Source organism: Dipodomys merriami, unplaced genomic scaffold (genome assembly GCF_024711535.1).
Source record: "Dipodomys merriami isolate MVZ:Mamm:240054 unplaced genomic scaffold, mDipMer1.0.p SCAF_2, whole genome shotgun sequence".
Lineage (NCBI taxonomy): Eukaryota > Metazoa > Chordata > Mammalia > Rodentia > Heteromyidae > Dipodomys > Dipodomys merriami.
Window position 1 is genome coordinate 21,209,514 of NW_027203381.1, and position 26,267 is coordinate 21,235,780.

A 26,267-nucleotide genomic window follows, 5' to 3' on the forward strand; every position below is an offset into this window, starting at 1 on the left:
AACAGGAGACATCTCTTCCCAGTGACCTTCATCATGCTGGTGCAGCTTCTCAGTGTGGGGTGCCACACGAGCCTCTGGCTGTCCTTTGGATAATGCCCTCCAGGGTAGGGATCAGGACAGTGAGTCTACATGGCCCAGGGCTTATCCTTGACAGTTCTGTCCCAATTTGGTCTCTGCTTCTATCCTGGCTGCTTTGCATCAGCCAGGAGGGCTTTCCTTGATGGGCCCTTCAGTATAGGCCCCAAGTCTGCCTCTGATCTTATTCCATTGTAATCTGGGTCAAAGGTAAAATGGGACAAGGTAAAAATCTTTAGAAAGTGTTTGTGTGCCCTAGCATTTGCTCCAGAAGCAAAGGAGCATTTGCTTTCCTGATGCGTTTAGAGTTAGAGCGTTGCTGGCCCTGGAGGATCCTGGGGGTGGAGACTGTACAGTTGAGCACCAACAGAAATTTTCTTGGAGCTTGGGCACACCTAGACCACAGGAATGACTTGGCAACCAGGGCCCCAAAGTCCTTTCATAGACATACCATTGGAGGACATGGATTACGGTTTAACCATGTTAAAAGACTATCGTGCAAGCAGTTATCTTCAAGTATTCTAGACTGCAGAACTAGAATCCCCAGGTGATATATAAGGGGAAATGGATTTGTGAGGAATGTAAAGAACCCTCCAACACTTAATAGTGTCCCATATTGGGCTGGGGCTGCTTTGAGAAGTAGTGAGTTTCATCTCACTGTGTTTATTCAAGCTGAGGGCATATGATCTGATGGGGACTGCGGGAGTAGTGGTTCAAAGATGAGGCTCCCAGACTTCCCAGGTGTTAGCACAGGTGCTAGCTGCATGTTTAGCTGCATTGGGTAACTGCTGTTGTCCTGCAGATGAAAAACTGCAGTCAGGAATAATATTAGTACCTACAGTTTTGGGTTATTGTGAGGGTGGCATGAGTTAATATAACAATCAGGGCTTAGAAAAGCATGTTACATAGTAACTTGCTTCTTAATATAAGATGGGAAGAGATGGGAAGGGGAAACAAAGGAGGAGGCAACAATGCTTGATAAGAAATGTACTCATTATCTTGCCCATGTAATTGTAACCCCTCTGTACAGTATTTTCACCATTAAAAAATAAATAAAAAATAAAATATTTGCATTAGTTTCTCATTCTTTTTTTTTTTATCAAATTGCCTATGTTATCTAATATTTTTCAGTAAACCACAGCCATCCTGTGACACCAGTTGAACATTTACCTATTCACTGGATTTGCTTTTCTCTTTCTATGTGTGGTGTGTAGGTTTCATGAGTGTAGGGATGTTATTCTCCGTGTATGCCTAATATCTGAAAAAGTGCCTGGCACATGTTAGATGTTCAATAGAGATTTGCTAAAGGGTTCACTGGATGAAGGAGCCACCATTTTTATGCACTGCTGAGGCCTATCACATGGGCCGTGGGTAAGCTATAATCTGGCTAACTAGGTGTGCAGTAGGATCTAGGGGTTACAGCTCATTACCACTGGGTAACTTACCAAAGGCATTTCAATCTCTGTCCAGGTGATGTTGGGCACTGAAGAAACAGGCTCCACCAGTGTCATGGGGAAGAAGAGGTTGTAGTGGCCTGTGGCTGCCAGGTACAGTGTCACGGCAATATTGAAGGGCAGTGTGAAGACTGGAAGGTCCCACTTGCTGAAGACGGAATTCAAAGCACTAGTAATCACTGGGCTGAAGATGGAAGGGAGAAAGGGTTAATCATTATGAGCATCGTTAGGGAGACGCTGTCTCATCACCTCTGGCCGCTGTGCTATCCACCATCCCCTCTCCTTGTTGCAATCATTTCTGGATCCTGGAGATTCCAGTAGTCTGTTGATCGGGGATTTGGAAACAAGGTGTTCATGTTAAGCTCACGGATTGGTGAAATGTATTTGAAAGATACATCTTGAATAGGCTATTAAAATGAGTTCAAATCATTTTCTGATCCTTGAGACAAAAATATCGAACAAAATATGATTTTTTTTTACAAAATGTGATTATGCTTTTCGATCATCAAATGTACACCAGCTACTGCCTTACACTATGATAACATTATTTTGAGTCTGACCATATAGGAGAAAGCTGCATGTCCATAAGCAAATACACAGGTTTGGACTCAGTAAAACTACTAAGAACACTTGGGAACTGTCAAGTGACATGGAACCTCTAGTCGCTTGTATCCCCAGGCTTCTTGGTCTCCTTTGGAAATAGATTGAGCTGGCTTTTATGTTTATAGGATGAGTGAGCAATATTACAAAATTAATTTCCCTTATATTCAGTTTTCCCAGGAATGGATTCCTAGATTCCTAGCACTGCCATTCCTTACCTCAGAGGTGGCTGGACAAAACACAAATTCCTGTGATGTAATTGAATGGCCTAGCTTTAATTAATTTCTGCATCTCATCTGGGTACCTAGGCTTGCTTGAAAAGCCCTATTCTGGATCTCCAGCATATTAACTCTTCAACACACCGAGATCTATTTCACATTTTCACTGTCTGCTTCTTATTTAGTTTTAGCCTATCACTGGCTTTTACTTCATTAAAAAATCGAAATGATCAGATGATAAAAGTTTTGTTTTCACAACCCTAAGAATCCATACCTTACTTGCTTTGGTCCCACATATTCTGTCTCTTGTATTTGATGAAAGTGTCCCTGTCCCTTCCTCAGACAATTCTCTTCCTTGTTCTTTGGAATGGATCTGTCTCAAAGACATTCCTCTGGTGATACTCTCCTCTTTCTCAATTCTCCTGAAGCCTCAATTCTCCACCCCGCCCCTCACAGTGATTCATATCAGTCTATGAAATGCTATACTGTCTTCTATCTTTAAAACTCTTCTCCCTTTAATTTGCTGTGCTCTCTACTATTGAGAACTATTTCACATTTTTCATGCCTGCTTCTTGATTAGTTTTAGCTTAATCACTGAGCTTCACTCCATTAAAAAAAATAGAAATGGCTTCATGCTTGCAATCCTAGCTACTCAGGAGGCTGAGATGTGAGGAATGTAGTTTAAAAATAGCCCCGGCAACAAAGTCCATGAGACTTTTGTCTACAATTAATCACCAAAAAGCTGGAAGCAGAGGTGTGGCTTTTTCAGCTTTGAGCTGAAAAAGTTCAGGGACAGTGCCCAGGCTGAGTTCAAACCTGGCAAAAAAAAAAAAAAAAGATCAGATGATCATTTGGTTTATAAGTCTGTAGAACATTTGCCATCTGATCATACTTAAAACCCTGTTTAAAATCTCTGCTTAAAACCCTTTAGCTGTTTTGCATTTTTTACTACAGTTGTAATAAAAGTTGGAAGACATATTGCATCTTTGGGGTGGATGAGCCCTCATCTCACCTACTTGGCCTTCACTTCTTGTTACTTCCCACCCACGACGTCTCAGCCTCCTTGTTCTTGTCTGTTCTGTGAACACCTCCCACTTCCCTGGTTAGGCTTGTCTACCTGCAGCATCCTTCAACCACATCTGCAGATGGCAGGTATCTCCTGTCATTTAGGTGTGAGCTGAAATGTTTCATCTGCAAAATGGCCTTCCCTGACCACGTAAGCCTGGTGTCACTTCCTGAAATGACTTTCTTTTATTTACTAGTTTCTGAGTTTGTTTGTAAATAAACTCTCAGAGAGTAGATACATTTCCCTGTTCAAAGCAATTCCCAGTATCTGTGTTAGTCCCCGCACTCAGCCGAGAGAGTCTCTCAAATCTAGTGTTTTGGATAAAGCGGGATAATGCCACTATGAGTACCCACCCTACTTAAACTGAACTTCAAGGACTGAATGAACCTAGCAGCCTACCCAGGGTAGAGCATTGCTGTTTTCTGTCTTTGGGAATTGGAAAGAGAGGACACTGAAGTCTAACTGCCATCCAGTGTCATTGCTCAGGGGCTGTGCTGAGGAGCTTCATCTACATAGTTATAAACCAGATGTATGCAAATAAGAACAAATTTCTGCTCTCCACAGGGTATGGGGGGTGGAGTGAGTATGGGAACCATTACAGAAATCCCCATAGAAATGACTGACTTATCCTTTTGTCCCAATGGATTAAGAAAGAAAAAAAAAACCCAAGAAGAAAAATAAATGGCCAGGAATGCTTAATGTAGGAATTTATTTGCAAGCACTACTAAAAAGTAATGAAACAGTACTTAAGCTAAATTAAACTAACTGATTTTTAGTAACTCCAGACTTTGAAACCAATGAAAGACATTTACTTCTTGGAGATGTTCAAAATAAATCACCATGCCTGCTTTATTACTAGGAACCAGAATAAATCTGCATGTCTGAGAGAAGTTAAGACGAATGTGGTATATACATGGGAAGTCAGAGGTTTGGGGACAGGGACTCTCAGGACAGCAGGCACGCCATTGAGATGGATACACCACTGACCTGCTGTAAATGAAATGATGAAGGACAATATGCATGGATGGCTGAGCATGCCCTAGACTCAATGATTATTTGTTCCTAACTCTTCCCTGATTTCAACAGATAGTGCTAGTTCAAAGATCCCATGCTTCTTATAGGTCTGTCTTTTCTAAGTAAGATGTCTGGTTCTATCACAGGTGAGTTTTCAGCTTTGAGTCTTGACTATGCTGGTAATCGATGACCCCCAGGCAACCTGGATTTTATAGCACAGACTTCAGATTCAGAAAGGCAGCATTAGAAACTTGGATAGAATATAACAGATGAATAAAACTCCCTATGCTTCAGTTTTCCCTCAGGAACAAATATAAACCTTCCCTTGTTTAGGGACAGCTCAATGAATGTTAGTCTCTAGTCATGTAATAAGGGCATGAGGTCTTAAGAAGGCCCTCTTCTTATTTCACATCCCCACCTTCCAGGATTTGGGGGTCTTCACAGTGTCCAGCTGGGCAAAGCATCGTCTGTAAAGATCTGGGCCGACAATGGTGTGCATCCATCCCTGTCCAGTGAAAGATGCAAGCACTGTGGGGCCCTGTGGGATTGGAAGAAGAGAGAAGGAGGATTCTCACCAGGCCATGGTTGTGAAGATCACTGGAAACAGCAGCCACCAGTAGTAGTCTGCCTTCTTGGAGAACACAGCTATCAGCAGCCCCACGAGCATCCCGTTGTAGCCGTGGAGTCCGGAGGCGATGGCTGACCTAGGGGAAACAGTCACTTTTTGTTGGAATTTGGTGATGCCCCTGAGGACCTTCCCTCTTGGACCTCTAAGATCTCCTTAATTTAGACAATTCCTTTAATAATGAGACAAAAAAATCAGCCCAGGCAATGAATGTTGGACAGCCACAGAGTTACCAACTCCTTTCTCAATGACTGTCTCCACACACCTGCCCTTGATTACTCTCACTGATTTAGAAGTAAAATGACACACTTTGTCTAATCTGGGCAGTGTAGGTCAGGGTCTGGATCAGGAAGAGAGGTGTAGTGCCCTCAGATTTCTTTTCTGAAACAAAACGAGGACTAGATCTATGCATGGGTCTCTCCCCTTTGTCCCCCACCCCCACACTGTGAAATGGGTGGGGGGCACTCAGATGGCTCAGACAGAGGAAACACCTGAACATCAGCCCCGGAGAACATTGGGTACCACAATGGCAATCATTCCCGGCCTGTGCACACAGGCACTGGCTGGCAGACGGACCTCAGTGCCCTCCACCCACTTCCCAATTTAATAGAAAACATCGACACCCTGCCCTGGACAGAGCTTTGCATTTCCTTCCCCCCCGTTTCTCTCTCTCTTCCCTCCTTCTCCCCTCTTTCCCTCTCCTCCCCCCTCCTTTTTGCCCTCTTGCCTTTCCTTCCCGTCCCTCTTTCCCCTCTCCTTCCTGCTCTCCTCCTGTGCTACATTTGAGACTTCCACTTCCTTCTACACCTAGCAGCCCGAGACACTCGTGCAAAGAAAAGATGAGTTCATTCTTCCATCTTTCCAACACGCAGATATGTCTGACTTCTCTGAACTCTTGAGTATTTACTGTCTTGTGTCATTTTGAGATGTTTATTTGCTCATTCATCTTCTCTCCTCAAACTAGATTCTAATCTCCATGAGAGAAGAATGTCTTAAGTGTCCTTCTGCTTCTACTTCAGAGGGAGTGTTTTGAGTATAATCCACAGCCAAAGAAGCTTGATGCTCTGCCTTGCTGTGAGCCAGAGCAAGACGATTCTGTAGGGACTTCCAGTGATCTGCTCAAAGTTGACTCAGGAGATTTGGCCGTCTGCTCGGATAAGGTTTGCTGACTGCTTGAGTAAACACTTCACCTATCTGCCATATGCGTCTTCCCAAGAGACCCATAGAGACAAACTCACCTGTCCTGGCTTAAGATGAGGGCAGTTAAAGTCGAGACAGCTGTCCCTAGAGCCCCAGCAAGTGCCCACCAGGGATTCTGGATCAGAAGTCCTATGAAGATGATGAGCCCACTGAGTGGGTTGTTGACAAACATCACCTGAGCAGTTCCCCTCAGGAACCAGTCTAGGAACTGGAGGGCCAGGGGCTTATCTACAAGAGACAGACAGAGCCATCAGTGGGGTCCTGCCCTTGCTGTCCTCACTGTACCACTGATTGGCATGACAGTCAAGGCTCACAGGAACCAGGACACTTCCCCTCATTCAACCTGGCCCGGCTGAAGAAGTAGAGGCTTGGGAGTGGGGATTGGCATTTAGTCCAAATATCTCAGTAGCCCAGCAGTTAGTCTTCAGCAGGTGGTAGTTCTTTTTACCATATAGGCGGAGGCACCATGCTGAGAACAATTTAACACAGTTCCAGCCATTGGCTTTCTTGGCAAGAAAGGCCCAAGAGCATTCCTGGGAAATACATTGACCCAAGGGAAGGGATGAAGAGGGAAAGAAAGCCTCTTTTTGTGTAGTGTTCTATGGCTCAGTTGAGGGAAAGTATCTGAACAGCAAAGAAAGTCGCCTGAAGAAAGGAAGCTGGAAAAGAAATTGTTTTAGCACAGCTGTGAAAACGATGATTGAATTGGGACGTGGAGGAAGCCAGGTGTACACGAGGGGATGTACAGTTTTCCACCTTCTCAGCTTTGGTTTCCAGGACAACTCATGCTGGTTGGGGCAAGTAGGATCAAATGGGGGAGCATTTAATTCAAAGAAGAAATGAAAAAAGGAAAGAACCACGGAGCCCTTGGGGAGGGTGATGCCAATTTGGCACATAAATGGCAGTGGAACAAGTGGCCATTCAGCTTATTTGGGAAACAGCTTACATATTGTTAAATTAGGGAAATGCATTTAATTTCCAAATTATGCGGATTCCAGGCTAGTGCATATATTCTGCCCACCTGGAGTTGACTGAGGGCTGAAGCTTCCCCTGGTCATAGGAGCTCTTTCTTGTCCTGGGAGAGAGGAAGTAACCTTTGTGTCCAACCTGGAAGGATAGCTGTGACCCAGCCCCTCACTTCTTTGCTGGGCATTTGCTTACCTTTCAGCCAGTTCCTGCACTCCTTCATCTCGCCTGTGAGGTAGCCCACTGCTTGGAAGAGGCTGAAGCCTCCCCGGCCCGCAGAGCCTCTGTGGGACGCCTCACTTTCTCTCCTTTTACTCCTTTCATTGGATTTTTCAATTTTCACAATGTGGCTGTCTTCATCAGATGATCGGAGGTCCTTTCAGGGAAAACCACAAGAAGATATAAAATAATCTGTCTTATTTTACTTCTGTGGCAGGCTCTTGCTATACAGCCCAGCTTGATCCTCCTGCCTTAGATTCCCAAGTGCTGGGACCATAGTCATGCACTGCCATACTTAATACTATATATTTCTTTTAGAAAGCAGAAGCATTTTCTTTTTTGTCGGCCATGGGGGCTTGAAATCAGGGCTTGGGCATTGTCTCTGAGCTCTTTTCCTCAAGCTAGCACTCTTCCACTTTGAGTCATAGCTCCACTACCAGTTTTTGAGTGGTTAATTGGAGATAAGAGTTTCATGGGGACTTTTGTGGTTGTTCTGGCTTTGAACCACAATCCTCAGATCTCAGCCTCTTGAGTAGATACAGGTGTGAACCTGGCTAGTGTGTGTGTGTGTGTGTGAATACATATGTGTATATGTATATACATTATCTATCTATCTATCTATCTATCTATCTATCTATCTATCTATCTATCTATCTATCTATCTATCTATCTATCCATCTATCTCTATTAGAGGTAAAGGATAATAAGACAAAGGTGAGATCCATGTCAATGGTCTCCAGCTGTCTGGGTACCTCATAATGCAAATCCATTTTCCAGTACTACATATTCCTATAACTGAATTTCTTAACCATTTTCTTGATCCATTTCTTTTTAGTACTTTACTGAAGCCTATGGACTTCTCCTCAGAATAATATTGGGAAATATATAAAATAAGTAAGATTACAGAGAAAACCACTTATACTGAGATGCATTTATCACAGTATTTAAAAATGTGATTTATGTATATACATTAGATCCAATACCTGTTATAACTTCAAACTAGTAATGAGTGAATGTAGGGGACCTTCTTGCCCCACTCAGGACAATTCTGTAAGGCTATTCCTGTTCTAGAGCTCATCACAGGATTAGTCAAGGCCTACAACTGTGATTGTCTCACAGCTCAGTTTCTCCTTTTGTTTAATCCTACAGTCCTTCCTCTTCCATAAACGTTGGTTCCAGAGGCTGACTTCAGAAACATTTCTTACTGGCTAGTCTCCATAATAGTGTCAAATTCCTGGGAAAGCCAATTTGTGTTAGTGATTGAAATGTCAGGTGCTATGAACATGACTGTGGTACATTGTCTAAATTTGTAATTAAAGTAAATGCTTACATCCATTGAGGAGTAATGTACATAAGGACAAATTACTTTTCACAGTCAAGTTCACATCTCCTTCAATCCTGTACCTGGACAGCTCAGTCATAGCTTATCGTTATAAAGCTCTGCTGTTCAATATTTTAGCTATTAGTGCATATAGCTTCTGAGTACTTGAAACATGGCTAACCTACAATAAACTAGGAATAGAAGGAAAAATCCCCCAAATTGATAAGGAACATTTACTAAAATCCCACAGTTAATGTCACCCTTAATGGTGAAAGACTGGGCATATTTTCCCTGTTAGATCAGGAACAAGACAAGGATGTCTGTTCTTGCTGTTTCTATTCAACATTGTACTAGATATTCTAGTCCAAGCAATTAGGCAAGGACAAGGAACAAAAGGAACCTTGATTATAAAAGAAAATGTTAAATCCAGATTGCATCTCTATTTGCAGATGGTATATTTTTCATATTGAAAATCCTTATCTGCAAAATCACCTATTAAATAATTATATGAACAAGTTCAGCAAGGTTCCAGGCTAAAGCAATATACAAATCAATTATATTGCTATATACTGGCAAAAACAATCTAAAAATAAAATTAAAAACATGGTATTTCTGGTAGCATCAAAAACTTAAGAATATGTAATATATTACTATAATAAATGTAAAATAATTGAAGACAGAGTTAACAGAAAATGTGCAAGTCTTTCATGCTGAAAGCTACAAAGTACTATTGGAAGAAATTGAAGACCTAAATAAATGGACGATTGACCTATATTCATGGATTTGAAGATTTACCTTGTTAAAATGGCAACAGTCCCCAAATCAATCTACAGTTACATCACAATTCCTATCAAAATCCTAGTCATATTTACTTTTCCCCACAGAAATGAAAAACCTGATCCTAAAACTTATACAAAATACAAGAGTGCCACCATAGACAAAATTTTTTTGAAAAAATATAGGAACAAAATTGGATGATGCATTTTTCTTAATTTCAAAATGTACTAGAAAACTATATAAGATTGACACTGGCATGAAGATAAATATATGATTCAATGAAATAGAATTGAGTCCAAGAATGACCTTATATATCTATGTTCTATTGATTTTTGATAGACGTTCCAGTAGAGAAAGAATAGTCTTTTCAACAGATAATCGTGAATCAACTAGCATGTCCATATTGAATAGATTGAATTTGGGCTCTTTAATACTATGTACAAAAATTAGCTCATAATGAGTAAAATATCTGAATAAGATAAAGCCCTGTGCATAAATCTTCATGGCCTTGCAGAATAAAATTGATTCTTAAGATAAGATAAAAGTTTACACAAAGGAAAAAAAGATATATAGAATTTAATCAGAGTTTTCAAAGGGTTCAAAGAACATTATCAAGAAAGAAAACAAACCCTATGATGTTGGAGAAATTATTTTCAAATCATACATCTGGTAAGGGTCTAGTATACAAAACTACTGTAGTTCAATAGTAAAAAGGCAAATGATTTGAAAAGATATTTTTCCCAAAGAAAACACCATTGGTTAGCAAGCACTTGAAATGATGTTCAATCTCATTGTCACTAGGAAAATATCAATCAAATGTCAAATCACCATGAGATGCTATATAGGGCTATATAGTAAGGGTAATACCAGGGCTATATAGTAAGAAGGATGACTAATAAGTTTTGGTGAAGATATAGGGAAGTTAGCATTTCATATATTACTAGTGAGACTGTAAAGTGATGCAGTTGCTTTGGGAAAAGGTTAGTAGTTAACTAAAATGTTACACATAAAGTCATATGAACTAGGATCACATAAAAATCTGTACATGGATGTTCATAGCCACATTATTTATAAAAGCAGATGATGAGCAGATAAACTGTTATATTTACATAGTGAAATACTGTTTCGTTTAAAAGGAAATGAAGTACTACATCATGCTACAACATGGATGAACTTGGAAATGTTATGATGAATGACAGAAGGTCACAAATTATGATTCCATTTATGTGACATATCCATTGTTAGGTAAATCTTTAGGAGCAGAAAGTATATTGGTGGTTGTCAGTTGATGGAGGGTGTGGAATAGGAGGTGACTATTTTTGGATATGGGCTTTTTATTTTCTTCAGTTAATATAAATATTTTGGAATTAGAGTATAGTGATGTTTGCACAGCTTTATATTTAAGATCATTTAAGTGATTAGTTTAAGAGAATAGATTTTACGTTACATGTCATGATATGTATCTGGATTGTGTCCACAGGGCTAATTGTTAAAGGCTTGGATGCCAGCTGATGGGGCTTTTGGAAAATGATTGTATCATGAGGACAATAACTTCTCATGGATGAATCTATGGAGCACTCATAATTTAATGGCATTATTGGGAAGTGATGAAAATTAAAAGGCAGGGCATATATGGAGGAAGTAGGTGCTTGGTGGTGTATATTCTTGGAGGGCAATTGGGAAGCAGAGAGAATGTTTCCTGGCTGCCTTATTTTGAGCAGCTTTCCCCTCTGTCTTACTCTTCTGCCATGATTCCTTTACAACCTACAGAAACAGAGCTGGTTAACCGTAAGTTGGAACCATGAATTGAAATGTATCTTTCCTCTTTTGAAGAGTTTCTCTCAGGTATTTGTTACAGTCATGGAAAGTCTGACTGACACAGTGTGAACATTATATCCCATAAAACATCTCTTAGCAGTTTTGTATCCCTTTTTCCTTTTCAAGCCAACCAGTCTACCTCTGTTCTGTGTTCAGATGACCAATCGCTTGCATTCTAACAAACACCATTTTTTCCTCAGGCCCACAGGGTCATTCAGGGGAGCAAGTCTAAGGGCAATGATGTTGGACATTGATTTAAAGCCTGGTGTGTATTCTCAACTTGTCCTTAAATTCAGGTCTTACACAGAGCTGCATGCTCTTATCGAAGGCCAGGTAAGACCCATCATGGATATGAGTCTGGTCTCCTATTGGCATTTCCCTGGCCAATACTGAGTCTATTGGGAATCTGAGAAAGCAGCACCATTTACTTCTTGTCCCTCAATCCTTTTCCTGTGAAACAACCTGGAGGGGGACATTGCTCACCTTTTCTTCAGGCATTTCCAGCAAGGGCAGGGCTGGATGTGTATCTTGGGAGTTTGAAGGCCAGGTAGGGCTGCTTGGCTCTGATTCATAGAATTTGTATCTGCTGGAATTAGGCTCTGGCAGGAGAGGGCTGCTGTGGCTGTCAGACATCTTCAGGGAGTGGTCACTCATCTGTCATGTGACTGGTGAAAGGGAAAGAGAAAGAGCAGGTGAATGAGAATGGGGACACAAAGGGACTCAGCTGAGGCTATAATGACACCCGAGGGGGATTGGAGTGTGACATGGGGGGATGAATAATGACACAAATGTATTTTTATCTCCAACTCTTGAAGCTGGCATTGCCACAGTGGCCAGAGGCCATTCTTCTATCCATATGGCTTTACTTTTCAAAATATCCCCACCTAGAATAAAGTTCAATTCTGCTTCAACTAGTTAGAAGTCTCTACTTTCTGATAACTGATGTATTTTCCTCTTCACTTTTCATTTTTCTCATTATTTTAATATATACAGTATTTTCCACTTGATACATACATATGCACCCAGTACTAGTCTAGGGCCTAAAAGAAACATTTTCTAAGTTGCTATGGAGATAATCTTGTTTCAGTTTGACTTCCCATCCCCTCAGTCCCCCTGTCCTCTGAGCCCTGTTTAGCCCATCTCCTAGCCTTTCCTAGGAGTAGTACAACATTGTGGCATGTTCTATTGGAAGACAGGTGCATTTGGGCTGGGTGGGAGATCTTTCCCCTCCATGTGGAACTCTTTTTCTCTTCCCCACAATCAGCCTAGGATTTACGCCATGACTTGCTTTTGGCGTACCACTGCTTATCTGTTTCCTGTTTCATCTTGTAACCCACTGGCAGTGCTACATTCTTCTTTCTATTCAGTTATTCTAGCCATTCTTATTTGCCTTTTTCTCTTACTTATGACCTAGAATTTTCCCCCATTGATTTGAATTACCTGCCCTGAGTTTCAGAAATCATGTATGTATGTATGTATGTATGTATGTATGTATGTATGTATGTATGTATGTATGTATGTATGTATGCATGTATTTATGTATTTATTTTAGGACAGAGGCTGCTGATCCTTCATGTGAGTGCTAGCATTCCTTACTCTGACCATTATAGACACTGCTCAAGGGTTGCAGAGGTCTCTTCCAAATGGGATGAAGCCCCCCCCCCCCGTCAAATCTTGCATTAGTACCATTTTCCCAGGCTAGTTCCTCTCCTCTTCCCAACAAGAAGAATTCTTCGCTGTGGCTTCCACCCCTCACCAGGTTGTGTAAAACCTCTCTTCCTTGGAGCTCATACCATCTGATCATTCCTCCTACCAGCTGCTTACCGCAGTTACTGAATTTCTGCTCCCTCTCTTATCCAGTGAAGACTTTAGGTACTCCTAAAATCTCTTAGACTCCAATAATTCTAAGTAACTTTCATATCCAGATAGATAGCTCATTGGCCTCTTCTCTGGGTTTTCATCTCCATGGGCAATTTCTACCTTTCTTTCCAGCCATCAGTTACTGTAGCAGAAGCATGAGCCCCATATAAACACTCTGAAATCTCCAAAGTCAGATCTGTCCTCTGGCCACTACCTCCAATAACTTGAAGTTCTCTGACTTTCTGGAGACTTGACTCATATTCTCCATCCATCTTCCTTTCTCGCCTTGACCAGGATAGATTTAAAGGCATATCATTTTGCTTCTTTCGATTCCCTTGTTCCACTCTCCTTCCTTCATGCCTTTATGGAAAAACATCAGCCAGGATAAACCTAGCTTTTCCATGTTTTCACCAAACAGCCTAGCATGGCTAAGAAACAGCTTTTTAAACAGAATAGACAGCTTTACTTTCATGTTGATGATTGTCATCCCCAAATTAATGCTTGTTGGTAGCTCACTCCATTCTGGTTTGCAGATCCAGTCTTCAGTCCTCATCTCAACTAGACTGCTCAAGGATATTCCCAGACTTACCACCCTCTTGAACACACTGGTTAGCTTTAACAGCTGATCCTCTTTACGTATGCTTCTTCACCTGCCCTAGGCTGGCTAGCCTCCTGCACATATGGTCATCCTGAAAAGCTCTCTCTAGACCATTTTCACTGATGTTCCAGCACAAATGACTCAGGAGTTAGCTACAATGCTGCCTTCTCCACCACTCTCCAAGCCCTCTAAATTACACCATGCTTTCAGACAACATCTAGATGCCTTCATGTTTTGTTCTTCATCCTTCTTCTTACCTGGTGGCCTTTATCCCACTTTCCCCCTGTTGGAGAAGCCTTCTCAGAGCCATCTTTCCCCCAATACTCCTGTTCCTTACACATTCCCATGGAACTCAGCATTTTTCTTTGTAGAATTCATATGTACATATTTGTGCAAACCTCACCCACCTCAGAAGTCAAGATTCATAAGAACAGTGACTTTGTTGTGTATATTGCTATGACCATAGCTCCTAGCACAGTGCATAGTACATTGTAAGTGTTCAATAAATATGTATTAGATGAAAGGAAGAAAAGAGGGAAGGAAATGAGGAAGGAAAGGAGACAGGAAGGGAAGGTTAGAGGGAAAGAGAAATGAGGAGGAAGGAAAGAAGAAAGGAAAAGAGGAAAGGAGGGAAGGATGGAGGAGGAGAAGGAAAGGATTGTAAGTAAAGCTCCAGGTGGTTTCCAAAGTGGGAACGCTTCTTTGGAGAACTTTCCAAGTCACTGTGGGAATCCCTAATGGTTTCAGACCAATATGGGCCACCCACCAGCTCGTGTATACAGCATGCTAGACCTTTGTCTTGATTAGCACCTGTCTTCACTTCCAGAAGTAGTTTATCAAGCCACAGATAATTCTTATGTGGACCTAAGACATCATTTAAATCCAGCACATGATCATACTGATGATGCTCTGGAACAGAGGACTTTTCCTCTCTTCTGATCCTGCAGTGAGATATGGGGAACACTACCCTGGAAGAGTATGCTAGATGCAGGAGAGATCATCACAAGGAGCCTAGAAATCTGTCCTTTCCAATGTGCTCTCCCCCTCTGGTGGCCAGAAGCTGGTATAGCAGCCCTGGACCCTTAGTAAAAATTTCCACATGAAAAGTAAGGGAGGTTGGCAGATGTCTAGATGAACTAGTCATGTTCTGGGAAGAACTTGTGTTAAAATCCATTAAAAGTCCAGTTGAAAAATGATAACAATAGTTATTTTTTAAGCATAGTTCATTGACTCCAAGTTGCTATTGTCTCTAAGATACATGATGATGTCTCACAAAAGCAGAAGAAAGAGCTGCCAAAGTCAATTGTAAGCTGCACCCTGATCCTAAATATGTTAAAATTGTAACAATGCACAGCATAATTAGTAAGCCCAAAGACATAAAGTGATGTGTTTTGAATAGATGCTGCACAGGTTCAAGTTGGCAATGAGTATATTTAGAAACTGTTGCTTAACCAAAAGACCTCAAATATGTTTATGTTTCTTTTGATGAAAAATGTATATATGCCAGGAGCCCCTTAAGAATAGAGACTGTGGATCAGGCACTAGTGGGTCACACCTGTAATCCTAGCTATTCAGGAGGCTGAGATTTGAGGATCTCACTTTGAACCTAGCCTAGGCAGAAAAGTCTGTGAGACTCTTATTTCCAATTAACTGCCAATTAATTTCCAATTAACTGGAAGTGGATTTGGCTCAAGTGAGAGAGCAGTAGTCTTGAGCAAAAGAGCCAATTGAAAGCATTAGGTCCTGAGTTCAAGCTCTAGTACCAACACACACACACACACACACACACACACACACACACACACACACACACGAACAGGGATTGTTTCCTTCTTAGTTTCTGTAGCTGTGCCATCCAGCAGAAAGCCTGGCACATATCCTGGATGAATGTTCATTGAAATAAGAAAAGAATGAGTGTTCATATAAGGGAAGTACTCTCTACTCTAAAAGGACACTTGCTTCTCCACTCTTATAGAAAAGTAAACTGGAGCTGGTTGTCATGCAGATATAGTTCTCTCTACTTCCCAAAGGATGCTCATCTTGCCATTATGGTGTCTATAGGAAGGAGAGACCCAAAGGACTGGCTGTATGGTGCAGAGACACATTAGAACAAATATCCTGACCTGGGCTCCCTTCTTATTTCCATGGCATTGTTGGGCACAGCTAGGGTCTTCAGAGCTCAGTGGCTGGCCCATAAGTCCTAGGTCCAGGTCCTCAGCCCAACACTGTTTCCCAAACCCACAAAGCCTCGGCAGGAATGATATGTTTCTCTAGGGAACATAGTGTTCCTTTGTCATGGGAATGTTTATCCTGTTAAAATGGGGGAATTTTGGCTTGAGGGCAGGAGTGAGATGCGAAGTAAAAATGGCCTTATAAAGAGAGAAGGTCGCTGTGTTTGGAAAGAGGCCCCAGCGGCTGGAAGCGCCTGGGCTTCTTTGTCACTCTCTTCAAAGGGCAACCTAGGATTCTTAGGGTAATCAAATTGCTGACTTAGTTCCTGGCATATAGTAGGAAGAGGTTAGTGATTTTCATTTCCCCTCCTCTTGGGCTTCCAATTGCAAGGGGAGATGGCTAGAGCAACGAGAGGAAGCTCAAGCTGGCTAGTCTAAAACAGAACCTCTTTCAAAAGTTTCCATAAGGCATTGCCACTTGTTAGAACTGGACATGGAATTCCTGCTCCAGCCACGTCCTGTCTGAGAGCCTCAGAGTCTGTTCCCAATGCCATTAGGAGCCAGTCCATTAAACCTGCTTCCAAGAACACATAATGATCTGCCTGGCGTTCTCCCTCACTCCTTGGCTGCCCACACCTTCTCTTCTCTCTCAGAATTATAGACAGAAAAGCTCTTTGGATCAGCCCTGTATCTCTCCAGAAAACAAGGCTCCCTGAGCACACTAGCTGCCCCATGCTCTCAGAATTCTCTTGTTGAGTACCTACTATGTGCCCATTGACTCCCTTGGAAGGAACAGAGCAGAAAGTTCCAGGTGTCTTCTACAAAGAACTATTTTGAATGTTGGGGAGAGAGACAATGATCAAACCCTAAGTACTAAGGAAAAGTGATGGCAGATGCTAAGCCCAGTAATTTGCCTTCCCAATGTTGGAAACATGAGGCTCAGGGTTTGAGTCAGGACTCGGATCAGCAGGAAAGGAAGAGAAACACATCTCATGCCAAAGCAATTCCTGAAGATATCTCTGGTTTGTGCCAGGAAGTCTCAGTGTGAACACTGTTTGCCCGTGGGGAGAGGTGTCAGCAATCAGACATGCAGGCATAGACCCCAGTTGTTCTTCTAGTGTTTATAAAAGGGGCTCCTACTAGATTATGCTCGTTTGAAATTGTTTTTCCCTACAAGACCATTAATTCCTAGTGGAAATGCAAAAAATATGCTTATGGCCAAAGGGGAGATGGAGCCCCATCAAGCATTTGTCTGCTTCCTTGGGTGGTAAAGTTCCTGTGCTTATGCCTTTTTGTTTTGATTTTCAATTTGTTGATATAAATAGTAGGAGTCAAAGCTCTCTCTCTCTCTCTCTCTCTCTCTCTCTCTCTCTCTCTCTCTCTCTTCTCTCTCTCTCTCTCTCTCTCTCTCTCTCTCTCTCTCTCTCTCTCTCTCTCTCTCTCTCTCTGTTGGTCATGGGGCCTGAACTCTAGGCTTGGGCGCTGTCCCTCAGCTCTTCAGCTCAAGAATAGCACCCTACCACTTGAGCCACAGCTCCACTTCTGGCTTTTTTTTTTGCTTATGTGGTACAGAGGAATTGAACCCAGGGCCTCATGCATACAAAGTAAGCACTCTACCACTGAGCCAACTTCCCAGACCCAAGCTCTCTCTCTTCTATAATCTTTTGGGTTTAAGCATATAGGTGACTTGCCCGGGGGTGGAAATGTGTTTGAAATGACTTAATTTATATCATCTTCTGCATTTGGAGGTTACTACATCGCTGAAGGAAGAAAATAGACTAGCAAGTTCCCACAAATATTTGTTAAACTGATTGGTGTTGCCCAAGACCTTGCAATTGATACAAGGAAAAGTTTCCACAAAGTTTTATATCCTCAAGATCCAAGTGGATGTTGTTTTTCCTCTCTTCTCTAACACCTCTGATGATTGAGGTCTACCTGTGTGGCTGAGGTCCCCTAGCCCCTGAGGCTGGCTGTCCTTGCTGTTAATTGTTGTGATTACTGGAAACTCTTGTATCTAGGTAGCTGACACCAATTCCCCACTGAACTTTTATCCCTTGCTAGTTTTAGTTCTGTCCCTCATGTCTGCACAGGACCCATGAACCTTTTTCCCACCTAGAGTACTTTAAAGGCTGATCCCAAGTCTTCCTTTCTCAGAGGATGTTCTCTAGAGTTTCCTTTGGTCTGGCTCATCAGACAAGGCCAATCCTTTGCCATCCCACCATGAGGATCTGCATTCTCCTGATGGGAGTTTGTTGAGACAGGTTGGGTCACTAGGATCACTAGATAGGATGGACGAATAGTCCGCTGACTAGGTTAAGGTGAAGGTCCTTCTCTGGGTTCATTGCATAAGAGTTGACTCATTATCATTTATGAAGGGTGGCTCCGAGCTTTTCTTGGCAGCTCTAGTCCGATCTGGGCTGAGAACAGGCTGACTCACTGGCCAGAAGGTCAGGTTGGGTGGAGCAGGGTCAGAGCCAGAGTAGCCTCTTCTGGGTCATCTGAATTTGGTCTAAGGTTCTGACTTTCTGGGTTCTTCTGCAAGGGTCTGGGCTGGGGTACTGCAGCTGAGACTCTAATCAGGCCTGGCCAGGGAACTCTATTCCTTAGCTGAATGGATGCAAAAGTCTGCTGTGGTTGTGGGGAAGAGCCCAGCTCTTTGCTTCATCTCCTGAGATACTAGCTTTTGACTGGGAAGGGATCTAGGGGGTGGTAGCTACATCCTGATCAGCTAATACTTGAAAATGGGATGACTGGTCCCTGAGTCATTACATCCCATCATTGGCAATTCCAGCCATCATGTTTCCCTTCAAGTACCTCTGCTGGATAAAGCCACACTCTCCCCAGACCCTGAGGAGAGTCGGCTAGACGCTGACTTTCCTGACTTCTGTTCCCCAGTTCTTCTCACCTTGACATTAGTGATGGATGCATTATTTTAAAATACTACTTTATCATGTCCCTAACCCAATATGTTCTGAGGGTCTCCACAGCTGAGATTCTTGCTTTTTGAGCTGGAAAAGTTTGCCTTTGAGCATGAGACTTTTGAGCCAGGATCAAAAGGTCCAGGCTCAGGGTACACAGGAATTTTGTGGAATGTTAATGAGAGGTGAAGGGAATTAAATTTCTATTTCCATCTCCACAATATCTTTATACAGATAATTGTTGTGCACTTAAGCAAATATGGCTTAAATGAAAGTTAATGCATCCTTTTATATTTTAGGCAGGTGTTCTACCACTGAGCTGTACTCCCCAGTCCTACCCTTTTTTATTTTTAAAATAAAAATTTCAGGGTAGAAATTTTGAGTCTGTAATGGCTGCTTTGGGCTGTGGGATCATGAGGGATAATATATGGATTCCATCTCTCTGTCTTTCTCCCACTGTGGGTCTGTCTCTGTCTCTGTCTCTTTCTCTGTATCTCTCTGCAAGAACTTCATTACTGAGCTACAGTGGAATTCCAGCTCATGGAATTTTAAAACATTCCCACAAGTAATGTTCATGTGCAGCTGATAGCTACAAGTCCTGGCCTTGCTACTTAAATCTTCCTATTGTGCACATTTTACTCCAGGTGGAAGTTGAGGATCAGCTTTGCCTGGACAGTTAGGAAAGCAGGCTCTCAACTCCACCCAAGAAACAGGATCTGCATTTGAAGGAGAGCCATGGGAGTCCTTGGCTCTTTTAGGACAAGTTCAGTGTGCTGCAAGAGATGGGCTTTGGATGTAGAGAACATGTAAAGAGAGGGTGGGATAGAGGAAGAGGCCTGGAAACAATCCTCACTGATTTCAGAATTCTTGCTTACTGGTCGAAACATTCAGGAAACCAGAAAACCCAGATTAGATTTAGCAAAAACAAAATTTAACAAAAGCTAGACTTTTGACTTAAATTAAGCACCATTTACACCCTCTGTCTCCTGATAAAATGGAGTGGTAAACACCTCAGTAATTTTAGCCTATATTGTAGTCTATAGGAGCTAAATCCTTGCTTCCCACATTCCCATGTAGCTTGCTCACCGTCATCATAATGATCCTCTCCCAAGGAAATGGTTATAGGTAGTATATGACTTTAGGAAAAAAATGTATAGTCTATTGACATCTGGTATGCTCTTTTTGCTCTGTAATTCCAAATATGAGCAAAGAGAAAGGAGACAGATGTCTTGTTCATTTGCTCAGGAGGACAGAAATACAGGTCCTCGAGATCCATGTTGACACAAGTCAAAGCTGTCCTCATGCAGCGCTGCTGTAGACTTCAGCTGTGGGTATAGGTAATAGTGAAGACTGAGATGAAGAGCACTCACAAAGACCATTCATAGTCAAATGGTAAGTTGGTCTGAATAGAGAACAGAGAAAAACCTACCTGGAGTGGAAGGAGACATTAATGGAAGTAATGAGAATGTAGTTGAATTGAGCAAGAAGGAAGGAAATGTCAGAAGGAGGAAGGACTTAGAGCCAGATCCAAGAAAGAAGTGTAAAGAAGAATAAAGAGAAAAGAACTAAAAAAAAGGAGGAGAGGGAGGAGCAAATGGAGAGGGAACTCATAGGAGGAAAGATTGGAGAGCTAGAGGTCAAGGATGTTCTGGGAAGGTAGGAGAATAAGGTTGAGAGGAGATAGAATATGAGGCAGGTGGGTACTCCAACCCCATGGCCCTATTCTTTAGGGGCAATGGTCTTTGAGCTGAGGAAGATTTCATGGTGAGGATACTCCCTTTAATCCTCCCCATCTCTTATTTCATGAATCCTGTTAAGGAAGGAACAATAATCCACCTTAAAATGAGGTCAATTTGCCCAATGGCTCCTAACAAATCTGCTAGGCTTCAAAATAGATTTATCTGGACCAGCTACTTAAGAGGGAAAAGCAGAGTAGAGCTAGCATAGAACTTAACAATTCCACCTTAATTCTGCCTTTTCTCCTTCTTTGTGTCTACCCAGATCTCCACTTTTACAAAAATGAGCAATGCATGCGATCTGGAACTGGATGAAGTCATTTCACAAGGTGCTTGTCATCTGATCCCATCTGAAGCTTGACTGAGGAGGTAATGGGACAGATAGGTTGGCTATATGCAAAGCCAAGAATTTGAAAAGACAGAATTTGTCTGGAAAGTACTGGAAAAGAAAATGAGCTTGTGAATTCTGTAAAGATGTTTCTAAAAGGAGGATTAAGTGGTTGATGACCAGGACAGTCACAGTGGGTGGAGGCCAAAAGAAGTATGGCCAAACCCTGGCTCTGCTACCTACTGCCATGTTGGACAAAGATTTCTCCTCTGTGAAGGGGGGACGGTGGCAATGTACAGAGGGCCCAGTACATGGCCTGACAGGCAACAAGTGTCAACAATGATCAACTTCTGTCATCCTTCCTTCCATCTTTTCTGAGATTGCTTCAACCACCAAAGATTTAATGAGAGAATTTGCTGAAGTAAAATATTTAGGAAGTCTACACTTTTCCTTTCCCCTTTCCCTTTGTTTATTTTCCTTTCTCCTTCCTTCCCCTTCCATTTCCTTTCCCCATCCCTTCCTCTCTCTCTATGTAACTATGAATAAGAAGAGTCAGGGTAACACAGAAGAGCCTAAATTCTGAGGAAGGAGAGGAAGAGCATCAGGAATCAAGAAAGAGGTGAAAAAATAGCTAACCCCCCCCCCCCCCACAAAAACAAGTTAATTTAGAGACAAGTAGGAGACAGTACACAATACCAAGCCTTACTCCCTGCGGGAAGAGAAGCGAAGTCACAACCACAGGGTGGTTTACTACTGGACAGTTTGGAAGCACAGAGACGGGTAAGCAGAGTGCCTAAGTTCTTTGTCTTTCCCCTCCAATGCAGAACTCATTGTTCTATTTGTCTCCCCGTCTCTGTAAAGCATGTTGGGAACATCCCTTGGCTTGGACATTTGCTGTCCTGGGGTACATAAGCTAGAGCTTCTGGAGTGAAAGGGAACCTGCTCAGCTACGAAGTTCATTATGATCAGCAGTATCTCCCACTATGCAAAGAATGGATGCTTCAAAATGCAGGCCTGATACTGACAACAGACATTTGTCCAGTTTGGTCCTTACTCTGCATTCAGTACTGACAGTGGCAACAGAGAGGAATAACTGACTGCAGCTATGATTCATGATTGTTCCTCCCCCAGAACCAGTTATTCCAATAGTAAAGCACCAGGAAGGAATCCTATTCAATTTATTAAGTATACTTTTAATATTCTTTTTATTTTTGTTATATATTTTTATTGTAAAGATATGATACAAAGGGGTTACAGTTACATGAGCAAGGTAATGAGTCCATTTCCTATTGAGCATTGTTACATCTTCCTTTATTTTTCCCTTATCATCATACCTTCCCTCCCCAACTCCCCAACTCCCTCCCCAACCCCCCCACCTCCTGCAAAATTGTAAAGTTCATTTTCAACATAGTGTCCTGTACATCTCATTCTTACAATGGGTCATCCTGTATCCTTATTTCAGCATTTCGTTATTTCCCTTCCCCTCCCCTAATTAGAAAAATGTATATACAAGATGCAGGACACTGGAGTCAAATATAGTTACAACAAGAGTTATACCATGGGGGAAGAACATACAAAGAAACAAAAAAAAATCTCACATAGTACATTATAAGTACATTAAAAAGAACAGCAACAAAGATGAAACCACTTGTGTCCCTATCTTGGGGTTCATTTTGCTTATGGTCATATGTACATAGCTTTTGACCTTTTCTGCTTGTTCTAGACATATACTATTTATTACAGATAAGGAAAATCATGGGATCTATTTTATTTTAAAACTGTATTGCAAAGCTCATAGAACTCATAAATATTATAGACTATAATAGACAATTTGCTCCATGAAAGTTAGAATGTGTTTGTGACTTTAACTAAGCATTTGGGAAATTTGGGAAATTATGTAACCACTTAATCACAATAAAAAAATTGGCAAAAAATCATGTTTTTATTTTTATTTTTTTGTTTTTATTTCTCACCTTACCTTTAACTATTTCAATGAATTTGTTTTCTTTATTTTGTAATTGGAGTTTTAAAAATCTCTTGCTCTTTTCTTTTCTTCATATTCTTTTTCTTCCTTCTTCTATTTACTTTTCTTTCTTACTTTCACTTAATTTCCTTCTTTTTCCATTTCTCTGTCCTGCCTTTATTTCATTATTCCATCATTATTACGTTTACCTTTGTTCATTTTGCATAATGGTTTGTTCTACATTATTTTGCCATTTTCTTTTTTTTTTTTGGCTTTTTCTGAGTAGTTTATTTTTTATTTTTGTTTTAATGCCACTTTCTTTTCTATGGTTATTGGTTGCATAGTAGTTGCTTCTATTTGGTTCCTACTTAATTTTGTACCAGGTTTGTCCAGATGTTGTTGCAGCTACAGGGTTTGTTTTCTCCTTTCTGAGTGATACCAGAGCGTAAGCTCTTAAGAGAGCTAGAAGAGATCTCTATACCAATTGATAAGCAAATTCCATCATAGACTGCAAGAAATATGAAAAAAGCAAGGGGGCATGGTTGCTGCAAAAGTTAATAACTCTTCAATAATTGAATCCAAAGATACTAAAGTTATTGAAATGCCACCCAAAGAATTCAGAAGCCTAGTTAAAAAATATCAGTGGTTTCAAAGAGGATTCAAATAAAACAAGTGAATGAAGTAAAAAAGTCAGTTCAAGACTTGGATAAGAAACCCCACAATATGGACAAGAAATTAAACAAGGAAATAGAGTTAGAAAACCAAACAAACCTAGCAACACAACAAACTAATTCTTGGAGATGGAAAGCTCAGTAAGTCAAATAAAATCAGAAAACATTACCATTAGACTAGAGCAGATAAAATAAAGCATATCAGGGCTTGAAGACAAATTAGGAATTATTACACTCAGATAGCAATGAACATATAATGAACATATAGCAATGAACACATAGTTATGACTAGAATGGTTAATACAGGGTATGCTTAATCATACAAATCTGTGGTGTAGAACAGAAAACTAAGATATAGACTAAAAGCATAGAAATGAAATTATAGCATAAAATGTCTCCAAATCTAGGGAAACAAATGAACATCCAAGGCATTTAGAACCCCCAAAACACAACCAAAAAGAATGTCCATATCATATTATATCAAAATGCCAAGCATAGAGAATAAGGAAAGAATACCAAAAACTGCAAGAGAGAATTTTCAAGTTTCTAGCAAAGGCAAACGTATCAAACAACAGAAGATCTCTCAGAAGGAATCCCAAAGGGCAGAAGAGCATGGACTGATGTAGTTTCAGGCTAGAAACAATTTATCCCTCAAAATTGAAGGAGGAATAGAAACCTTCCGTGATAAGCCTAAATGAAAGCATTTCATAACCACTAAGCCAGCACTACAAAAAGTGGAAAATTCTGGTGGTGGAATCTGTAGTTTGGCATTCCCTCTTAATAAGGTATATTATAATACATGAGATAGCTAAAAGTTGTTTCTCAGCATCCTTTGCACGTGGAGTTTTAGAAAAACAAAGACTTTGTCACTTATATGCACTTAGGCAGAAATAGAGAAGATGGAGAAAAAGACTCCTTGACTAATTTTCTAATGAAATAAGGCCTTAGACATACACTATTTTCCTGTCACTCAGCCAGGCCTCAGGTGCTAGTTTTGTGGGGTTTGACAGGAGGTGTCACAGTTCTGATTTCCTGCTTCTGAAATATGGTGGCGGGAGATTGAACTCAATATTATTGTTTCCCTCCTGAAATCTCACTCCAAATTTTGTAAGCCCTTAAATATTTACAATCCTTCTTACAGTGGTTTCTGTTTCCTATGCTGAACCCTACTGGTAGATGATCTCTGAAAACCAGAGTGTTCTGTGAGATGGAAGGGAGGGAAGGGTAATTTAAAAGGAAGTTTGGGAAGGAGGACACTTTTTAGCATAAAGGAATAAGGATTTTCAACAGCTAAGAAGGACAGGTGAGAACACTTGAGTGGAAGGTGTTGAGTATCTGCTCTTTCCCTCCTCCCTCCCCCACCACAAATTGATAGTTCATCATCTCCCACCTTCTATGGGTTGGATGATAGTTACTTGGGCTTGCATGTATTCTCAGCCAGGCATGTGTTTTTTTCAGTGTGGGCGTCCCCTCATGGATCCAGCAAAGACAGATCCATCTGGAAAAGGCAGAGTGCTTTCTTCCCCATTGCATTCCTTTGTCACCCTGCTGGAGGCTGCAAGCTGCTGTCCTGTGCTCGTTTCCTGATCACTTACTTCCCCGAGAGAAGATGAAACAGAGGGACCAGGTGTTCTTTGACACCGTAAATCAGAAGAAAAAGCATTGCATGGGAGCGAGGAGACCTGAGATCTAAATTTAGCTTCCTAGCTGGGTGATCTTGGGCAAGTTTCTTTAACAAGCCCATATTTACTATACTGTGGACCTGCCCATTTCTCTCAAGTGTAAGGGTTGCAGCCTGAAATCAGACCACAATAATTTCTCCTTCTGTAATTCCTACTATCTGCTCATCCTCCACAATCGACCCTTTAATGTGTCCAGAATAATACTGTTAGAATATGTTAGAGCCTATCATCTTTCCTTTAAGGCTCTGTAAATGCTTCCTCATTCACGTTGGGCAGGGCATAAAGTCTATACATCTTAGTGATCCTCTTTCCCCCCTGTCATACAGGAGGCCATAGCCCCATCATAGGGACTTTACCCACAAGGGTATATAAGGCAGTCCTATAGGGTGTAGATAGATGTTAATAGAATACCTATGTATATTTTTACTTATTTAATTTTGTTTTCCTATTTTGTTTTGTGCAAGAACTTGAGCTTGAGTGCTGTGCCTTTTTAGTTCAAGGCTAGTGCTGTACCACTGGAGCCACATTTCCACTTCTGGCAATTTTGGTGGTTAAATGGAGATAAGAGTCTCCTGCCTCGGCTGGATTTGATCCATGATCCTCAAATCTCAGCTCGGATTATAGGCATGAGCCAGTTGAGCTTTGCTAGCATTTCATGTAAAGTGTCCTGACTCAGATCATCTTTTAGATTGTTACTTATCACATATGGAGCTTACCTAATTTGTATCAGCATTGCAAAGTTAAGAGGATGGTGGTTGCTTATATAGGCTCTGGAGCCAGACTGTCTGGATAAATCCAGATAAATCATTTACATGCTGCTGCTGCTGCTGCTGCTGCTGATGATGATGATCATGATGATCATTCTGGGAAGAATGGAAGAGTCTCAGGGCACAAAAGTCTGAGTGTTCAAAATGGACACTCAGAAATATTCTTTTTTTGTGGGGGGTCCGGTCGTGGGGCCTGAACTCTGGGCCTGGGTGCTGTCCC

The 26,267-nt window shown here is 41.4% G+C and overlaps 1 protein-coding gene across 6 annotated transcripts in view; it reads right to left on the bottom strand.

Moving 5' to 3' along the window:
• Window positions 1-26,267, bottom strand: part of Slc14a2 (solute carrier family 14 member 2) — a 402,998-nt gene that overhangs the window by 33,939 nt on the left and 342,792 nt on the right. For all 6 annotated transcript variants that reach the window (XM_070029241.1, XM_070029239.1, XM_070029240.1 and 3 more), the window contains 5 exons: window positions 11,837-12,018; window positions 7,414-7,594; window positions 6,291-6,480; window positions 5,003-5,131; window positions 1,521-1,713 (listed from right to left, as the gene is read on the bottom strand). In XM_070029241.1, coding sequence (XP_069885342.1) covers window positions 1,521-1,713; window positions 5,003-5,131; window positions 6,291-6,480; window positions 7,414-7,594; window positions 11,837-12,007 — 864 coding nt within the window. In that variant the 5' untranslated portion in view covers window positions 12,008-12,018. The remainder of the gene's footprint in view (window positions 1-1,520; window positions 1,714-5,002; window positions 5,132-6,290; window positions 6,481-7,413; window positions 7,595-11,836; window positions 12,019-26,267) is intronic.